Source organism: Cebidichthys violaceus, unplaced genomic scaffold (genome assembly GCF_023349555.1).
Source record: "Cebidichthys violaceus isolate CVI_PGR_0920_01 unplaced genomic scaffold, fCebVio1.0.p SCAF_133, whole genome shotgun sequence".
Classification (NCBI taxonomy): Eukaryota; Metazoa; Chordata; class Actinopteri; order Perciformes; family Stichaeidae; genus Cebidichthys; species Cebidichthys violaceus.
In genome coordinates, this window is record NW_027176300.1 from 274,688 (window position 1) to 283,145 (window position 8,458).

Genomic DNA, 8,458 nt, shown 5'->3' on the forward strand with positions numbered 1-8,458 from the left:
GTGTGTGTGTGTGTGATGTTTAGTTAACGTTCATGTACACTGGAGCGTCAAACTTCAGACTTTGGAGAGAGACACCAGAGTCAGCCTTAACGTCAGAGAAAGAGAGAGAAGACATGAAGGAAGTGAAAACATTATCTTCTTAACTGACCTTTTAGTCACTAATCTGTCAAATATATCATTTTGTAAAAAGACTAAAAGTCCTAAAAACCAGATATACACTGTCAGTTTGTTCAGCCCACGCCTCTAAAGTAGAAAGGGTTTATCTGCTTTGATGTTGAACGAGATGAACTGAAGCAGGAAGTGTTCCTGTCTCCAGGCGTGGAAGAGGCGTTGGTTCGTGCTGCGGAGCGGTCGGCTGAGCGGGGAGCCGGACGTCCTGCAGTACTTCAAGAACCAGCAGTCCCGCCGGCCGATCAGGACCATCAACCTGAACCTGTGCGAGCAGGTACACGGACGCCATCAATCACCTGAATTAATGCGCCTCAATGTGCATGTTTAAAAGTTTTCATTTCAGCTTGACGCTAAGCTAAACGTTGCACATTTGTGTGCTCCGTAAATGCTCCAACGCTCATTCGCCGTGTCCGCCTCCCTCAGGTGGATGCCGGCCTGACGTTCACCAAGAAGGAGCTGGAGAGCAGCTTCGTTTTCGACCTGAGGACGGAGGAGAGGACCTGGTACCTGGTGGCTGAGTCTGAGGAGGACATGAACCGCTGGGTGTCCTCCATCTGCCTGCTCTGTGGCTTCAACCCGACTGATGACGGTACGACGGATAGATGGAGGGATGGATAGAGGGATGGATGGATGGATAGAAGTGTGGGTTGCGGCTGAGTCAGTGTGAAAACCATGTGGGAGGAGAGAAGAGAGAGAACATGCAGAAAGAAAAGACATCGGTGACTCAGATGTAAAACACCATCAGATATTCTGTACAACAGTTTTTGCCTTTTGCAGTCATTTGAACTTTGTCTTGGTTTTCTAATGTTAGCTGAGACTTTAGAGTAGATGGTCTATTTCTATACAGTTATTTTGAATGCTTGTCATCGGTGCCACCGGGTCAGAGAGAGAAAATAGTGCCATTTAAAATGTCTCTAATGAGTAACACTCCAATACCCACAATGCCCTGCAGGGAGAGACACAGAGACTTGGAAGAGTTTACCCTAACTTTTTCCTTTCTCACTTCTTCTTTTGCACAGTCCCGGAGAGACCTCCCGTCTCTGGCTCGTCCTCCATCACAGCGATGACGAGTCGCACTGCCGCCGTCGCCGCGGTATCGGGCTCGGTCCCGCCCCCCTATGACCCGGTGAATGTCAGGGGCCTGGTTCACGACGGCAACGCAGAGGAAGATTACCTGTGGCTATCGCACTGCCAGAGTCACATCAGGTGAACACACACACACACACACACACACACACACACACACAAATACAGGAAACAAGACTAACAATATCTAAATGCTCAAGTTTGACTTTCTTACCACTCCGGTTCGGAATAAAGAAACCCGGCTGAAGGTAAATCATCCAGACTGACAGTCAGAGTTGCAGGTTTAGACGTGTTGAATTGGGGATTACAGGTTTATTTTAGCCTGGATCACGCCCACAGATGTCTTCACATACCTGCATGCGACAGGTCATCAGAACGGCACAATAGAAGCTAAATGATCCTCTACGGTTGGAAAAGTTTTTAGGTAGTTTGGATTGTGATTTCCTGAGGTGTGGAGCTCCTTGAAACCGAAACAACTTAATCTGATCTTTGCTGTATTTTTGCCGAACTGTCCGTTTTTAAAAACTCTTATTTTGGTATCTCTCTGTCTCCAGGCCTCCTTTAGGTTCCTCCACTTCTCTTGAAACCGACTACAACGACAACCCTCTTCCCTCCGCCACCTCCTCCTCCTCTTCCTCTTCCTCCTCTCCTTCCATGCTTCCCAACGGCCTCCCACCTCCGTCGTCCTCCTCTTCCTCCGGCTTCAGGACCGGTCCTTGGACGGCGGCCTCCAAGACAGGCCCTTTGAGCCAGTCTCTGGAGGCCAGCGTGACCGCTGACCTCCAGAGACGAGCCGGCCGACTTCGTTGTCACCCCTCTCCTCATCCCAGGAAGCACTCCCTGGACTTCCACCTGCGGCCCGTGGCGATACCTCTCAGTGACGACAGACACTCCGCCGTGCATCCAAATGTGCATCCAAATCCAAACTCGCACGCCACCAGCGGTTATCAGATCCCTCGTCCGGCGTCCACCGCGCAACCACGACCCCCTCGCCGCCCATCCTCCACCCCCAGCGTGGACTCCCTGACCCAGGCGGAGCTCCACGCCTCAGCCCCGACTCCCCCTCCACGGCCGCCCAAGCCCCAGACCGCCGCGGCCACGCTCCCCCGCTCCTCCTCAGAGCCAGAGAGGAGGGACGGATGTGTGGAGGGAGGAGGTCTGCCGAGGAGCAACACCATCACTGCGCCGGGACGCACGCCGACAGGTAAGAAGAAAGCGTCAAAGTCTTTCATCGAGGAGATCTAATGTGTTCATTCGTGAGCTTCAGAGGGGCTGGATATTGACTGTCTCCAGTCTTTATGCTAAGCTAAGCTAACCAGCTGCTCGCTGTAGACATGAGACATTGAGACGATGTGACCCTGCATGGGCACAGACACGCAAAAGGCCTTTTCTATAGGAGCAAGACACACAGACTTTGGGATGCGTTCGCCTCTTTTTGTTGTTGTTTTGTGTCTTTTTAGGTCATTTTCGTCTCTTTGTGGAAATGTCTTTTTTGGTCGTTTTGTGTCTCTTTGTAGTCATTCGTGTATCTATCTAGTCTTTTGTGTCTCCAAGTGACATTATGTAGTTGAAGGCTGGGGCGGGGTGGTCCTCGACACTTTGGGCCCCTGGTCCTCTTCCCAGCAGGCCCTTTCAGTAATCTATTCAGAGCTGTAGCCTACAGACATGAGATTAGCTACAGGGATCCGAGTCCTCAAATCTCTTCATTTTAAGTAACACAGCCTCCAAATCAGCGCAGACGTTTTTGGGGGCCACTAGGGGGCAGAAGGAACTCCACAACAAAGCTGACAAATACACATAAATTACAATCATTGCATTTACATCTGTGATGACTCACATGTTGGCTCACTACATTAGCTTTTTGTTACCTGATGAATTTCAAGTCCCAAATTCACTCTTGTTTTGGCTATTTATGGTTATTCATGTCACGGACGAAAGCCTTCTGGTATCTGTCGTGTAAACCAGTAGTGTTGTGGAAATAAATGTTCAATATGTAGTAATAGTGGCTGTGAAATCCCTGTAGAGAGCTCCTCAGAGGAGATCAAGCTTCATTGTGCAGAGCTGGCAGTGTTGATAGATTACATCCACACAGCGGAAACTATTCGTGCCCGATCGTGAATTAGTTTCATTAATGAGACGAGACCTTTGCCCCTGAATGGCACAAAGAGTTTTTGTTTTCAAGCCTGGTGGGTAAAAACGTTCCATAATTTTCTTTCATGGCGCTTTAGAGCACATTCAAGGCAACAGTCTCTGTACTAAAGCATGCTGGGACTTGATGCTTTGTGCACAAGTGTTTGCTTTTCTTACTGTCCATCTACATTCAGATGTGGTCAAGCTCTGTTTGCACTCTGTCAACACAAGTTCTTCTGCCAATAAGTTACAATGTGTACAAGAGAGCTAAATGTTAAGCTAGAGCCAGCAGGCAGTTAGCGTAGCTTAGCATAAAGAGTGGAAGCAGTGGGAAACCTTTTTTACATTTAGTTTTTTTTATTAAATTAACAAGACACTGCATGCTAATTAGTGAGCTTTAGAGGTGCTAGTAGGCCGTTTTTGGACAGAGCCAGACTAGCTGTATCCCCCTGTTTCCAGTCTTCATGCTAAGCTAAGCTAACCTCCTGGCTCCAGCGCTGTACTGAACGCACAGATATCAACTCTCAGCAGTGTAATCCCAAATCGCTGATGGTTTTGAACTATTGAGCTTCCAGTGGTTAGTCTTTACGCTCTCCGTTTCAGGTTGCGACTCCTTTTACGTCCCTCGGTCTCTGTCCGACAGAGCGAGCATGTTTGAGTTCAGCGAGAGCTTCAACAGTTACTTCGTAAGTTAAAATCTTTTAAAACCTCAAAGAATGAAAATACAATAAATGTAACCATATCATTTCAAGGTGTGAGTCTCTCTTCCTCTCTCTCAGTTTAATAAAGGCATGGTGCCTCTGGGTAGCGTTTGCTCTGAGGATGACGACGTGGACGAAAACTATGTTCCCATGAGCGCTGCCACCACGGAGCCTCCTGTTGCACCAAGGTTAGTCAGGAGATACGCGACATGATGGAACTGTGCTCGTGTAATGATTAGTCTAGACCTCTTCTTGGAGACCAGATCAAGACACTGAGATACTCCCGTCGCATGGGGACGTGACTCGCTCCTGGACGCAATCCACCGTTCTCCAAGCAGAGAACCTCAGACTCGGAGGTACTGAAACTCAAACTGGAGAACTCTCCTTGAGATCATGAAAATCCCAAGCAGGATGACAAGGGACAACCCTCAGTGGACTCTTTTTGTATAACGGCTGGAACCCTTATTTATCGCAGGACTTCCCCGGGACTAAAAAACCCAATTTTCTAATTACTTCTTCTCTTGTTCCAGGGTGCCTCCACATCATCCTCCCTCTGACCCCTCTGTCCAGCACCAGGAGGCCAACTACGTCCCCATGACCCCCCTCACCCCTTCCCTTCCCATTCATCCCACCCCTGCCGCAGGCGACCTGGCCTCCCTCGGGAGACAAGTCCCCCCACCCGCCCACATGGGTTTTCGGAGCTCCCCGCTGACTCCCGTGGCCCCCCTCACCCCGCCGCTCCGGAGGAACACTATGAACACCGCCGGTGGAGTGGAAGTGGAGGCGATGCCCCCTCCGATCCACCGCAACCTGAAACCACAACGCAGAGGTGAGTATAGGAGCTTATCGGGGATATTTGATTTTTTTACATATAGATATATGAGATACTAAAGTTACTAAAACTTCCATTCAAACATCTTTTTGGCAAATTTAATTAAAACAGACCACGAAATGTAAATTCTGCACGTAAACAGAAGCATTTAGTTATTGCAGTTGTGCTGCCGGTTTGATGCTTCCCGTCGTCTGATGTTGTGAATCACTGCAGGAGTTGGTGTCGGTCAGCCTGCAGAGAGAGCCGACGTCCAGACGGCCGCAGAGCCGACGCACAAAACGAGAGGTACGCACCGCGAGTCTGTGGTTCCCGGCCCTGAAGTCCTTCCTTCTCTCCCAGTGGCTCTTTCTCTCTCCACGTCCCTCCCTTTGCGTCGCTCTCCGTCTGTCACTTCTCGTCTCACTCGTTCCCCTTCAACCTCTCTTTTTTGGTTTTAATTATTTACCTGCTCCCACTTTGCGTGACAGCCACGGCTCCTGTAGCTTATATAGAAACTCGTTAAATATTCGTAAAGGTTGACAGTTCGGGAGGTGTTTCTGCAACAGTGCTGCTTCATTGTGAAAAGATTCAAATATTTAATTTCATTTTACACTCTCTGTTGGCTGGAGACGTCTCTTTTTCAATGTAAGTCAATAGGAAAAAGTTCATTTTGGCCCAAATGGCATAAAAGTAGCCTGCTGTTTGCACTGCTATTCAATATTCTCTTATCCCAAAATGCAGCATATACCAGTGTTTACAAAGTAGACATTCATTTCATACTGCTGCTTTAAAATATGTTTTAAATGCCCTGGTCCTAAATCTGTCCTCACTTGTGGGTGAGATGACAAACAAACAATTCTTTTTTTGGGCATAAAACTTCCTCGGTTCTGCAGTTAACTGTTTCTTAAAGTAGTCAGAAGTGAAAAGTCTCTCTCTCTCTCTCTCTCTCTCTCTCTCTCTCTCTCTCTCTCTCTCTCTCTCTCTCTCTCTTTTCTCTCTTCTCTCTCTTCTCTGTCTCTCTCTCTTCTTTTTTCTTCTCTTCTCTCTCCCCCTCTCTCTCCCTCTCTCTCTCTCTCTCTCTCTCTCTCTCTCTCTCTCTCTCTCTCTCTCTCTCTCTCTCTCTCTCTCTCTCCCCCCCAGTGAAACCAGCTCCTCTGGACATCACTTCAGTGCAGCAGGACTGGCAGGAAGTCCCGCCCCCTGTCCGCTCGCCTGTCACTCGAACCTTCACACGAGAGTAAGTGTGTGTGTGTGTGTGTGTGTGTGTGTGTGTGTGTGTGTGTGTGTGTGATGTTTTATTGCTGCGTCAACAGAAAAAAAACCAACATGAATTTTTAAGGTCTCCTACAGAACCAGAGAGAGATGTATGACGTGTGAATATCAGAGCAGTTACTTTGAGCTGAGTTTGCACTCTGCTGCCTCCCTGTGGTGCTGAACCACGTCATTATACCCACCACAGTAGTTGGAGGTGTGGTGATAGAAGTAGTTTCCTATTGTTTTATTTGATGTCTTTAAATGTCTTCTTTTGTCCCAAATATGCAATTTACTATAATACCAAGACAAGTAGAACCATTAAGTTTGGATCTTTAACTCAAGCAATTCATCGGTTGTCAAAATAGTTTTAAATGTTCTGTTAATCAACTAGTCCTTTAATTAACTAATCATGTAAATGTCATCAAATGTGTCTGACTAACTTAACCACATACCACAAAATAAAATCAACAAGTTGTTGTCTCTGAAATGTATTCCTGTTCTTTCATTGCGTGTCAGTCCGTCCAACTGTCCGTCGCTCAGGCCGACCTCCGCTCACAGCTCCTCCCCCTCCTCCGACTCCGATGACACCGATGACAGCTACGTTGCCATGACGACCACCCCCAGCCTCAGCTTCAGCGCCGGGGAGCCGGTAAACACCCCCCCCCCTCCTATTTTCCTTCCATCATTGCCGTCTTTGCTCTACATCCTTCCTTCTTTGCATCCTTTCTTCCTTTTCAATCATCTTCCCCTCCATCCATCCTTAAATCATTGTTTACTAAACTAAACTTTGTGTGTGTGTGTGTGTGTGTGTGTGTGTGTGTGTGTGTGTGTGTGTGTGTGTGTGTGTGTGTCTACAGTCTCTGAGGCTCATGCTGCACCGGGCCTCAGAGGGCGGAGTCAGCAGCCCGATGCTACGGCGAGCCAGAGGGGACAAACAGGTGGAGTACCTGGACCTGGACCTCCACACCGGGCGATCGACGCCAACAAGACAGGTGACACAACTCTCTCTCCTTCTCTCTGTATATATTGTGTTGTATATATTGTGCATTGTACGTATTTCAATAAATCAATACACCAAGTGATAATAGAATACATCTTTACCGTAACCAGAAACGCTGCACGGCAGAAGGTGGAGTCGGCAGCGAGCAGGCCGGAGCGGGTGAGGAGCGCGCACGGGGCGAGCGCGCACGTGTGGACTACGTGGTGGTGGACCCCAAAAGAACCAAGGCCCTGAGGAGCACCAGAGAAGCATGGCACGATGGGAGGATGTCCACGGAGAAGGAGAAATGCTCGAGCTAACTCTCTCGTTTCTTTACACCCTGAAATGTCCATTTCAAACTGAGATATGTCTGATGACGGCCTGCATTGTACTATAGATAACAACAAGGAAGCTTAGTTTTCATTTCTGCTGCTACAATGAAATACGTTGAAGATCGACAATTGACAATCCTGAGACGGTGAACAAGATGGTGGACTGTGGGACGAATCGGCTGTTCTGATGATGAACAAATCAGCAAAGCTACCAGTGATAGCTGTCTTACGTAGTCGTCCCTGCAGCTTCGTGTGCAGTGTGTGTAATGTTGCCGCTGAATCAGTTAATTGATTCTGTATTAGCAGCGATGACTGTCCAGCAGTGACCAACTTAATAAACGCTACACGTCGGCCTTCTATCGTGCTTTCATTGATCGCGGCATGAAACGGCACGGCTTCAACATCCTATGCCTCTAAGTGTAATTGTGAATGTCTCCAGCTGCCTTCAGAGCTGTTTTGTGACTCACGTAATTTGAGACAAGTACAAGTCTTGTGCGAACATTTTAAGTCTCTCAATGCAGAACCAATGAAATGAGATTTTTAAACTTTCCTTTCTGTTTGAGTGTTTCTTTTTTTTCTGGAGCTGAGAACTCATTTCAGTGATATTTACGTTATAGCGGAACTAACTGGTGAGAAAAAGCAAAGTACATGATGACATTGCACTTCTCCAACTAACTGTCATCTTTTTTTTATGATTGGCGGTTTTATGATATGTACTTACGCAACTGGTTTTGTGTTTTTGTCACACTCAAAACATGAATTGAAACTGGAATTACCCAGATCTGAGCCTTAAAGTTTGTATCTGCCCAAAACAAAAGAATCCTTACTGCTCTGAAAGTATCCTGAAGTTGGTGCCACAAACATGCTAACATGCTCACTATGACAATGCTAACATGCTGGTGTTTACCATGTTTACCATCTTAGTTTAGCATTTTATCATATATTTGTTCATAAACCAATACTGTATATTGGACAAATCAATCATTTGATCACA

At 47.4% G+C, this 8,458-nt stretch overlaps 1 protein-coding gene across 1 annotated transcript in view; it reads left to right on the top strand.

Moving 5' to 3' along the window:
• Nucleotides 1-8,239, top strand: part of LOC137870697 (GRB2-associated-binding protein 1-like) — a 13,078-nt gene extending 4,839 nt beyond the window's left edge. The window contains exons 2-13 of the mRNA XM_068708108.1: nucleotides 317-445; nucleotides 595-760; nucleotides 1,191-1,377; nucleotides 1,812-2,461; nucleotides 3,991-4,073; nucleotides 4,167-4,276; nucleotides 4,619-4,917; nucleotides 5,134-5,205; nucleotides 6,040-6,136; nucleotides 6,670-6,802; nucleotides 7,011-7,145; nucleotides 7,264-8,239. Of these exons, the coding sequence (XP_068564209.1) occupies nucleotides 317-445; nucleotides 595-760; nucleotides 1,191-1,377; nucleotides 1,812-2,461; nucleotides 3,991-4,073; nucleotides 4,167-4,276; nucleotides 4,619-4,917; nucleotides 5,134-5,205; nucleotides 6,040-6,136; nucleotides 6,670-6,802; nucleotides 7,011-7,145; nucleotides 7,264-7,452 (2,250 nt within the window). The 3' untranslated portion in view covers nucleotides 7,453-8,239. The remainder of the gene's footprint in view (nucleotides 1-316; nucleotides 446-594; nucleotides 761-1,190; nucleotides 1,378-1,811; nucleotides 2,462-3,990; nucleotides 4,074-4,166; nucleotides 4,277-4,618; nucleotides 4,918-5,133; nucleotides 5,206-6,039; nucleotides 6,137-6,669; nucleotides 6,803-7,010; nucleotides 7,146-7,263) is intronic.
• The last annotated feature ends 219 nt before the right edge of the window (nucleotides 8,240-8,458 follow it).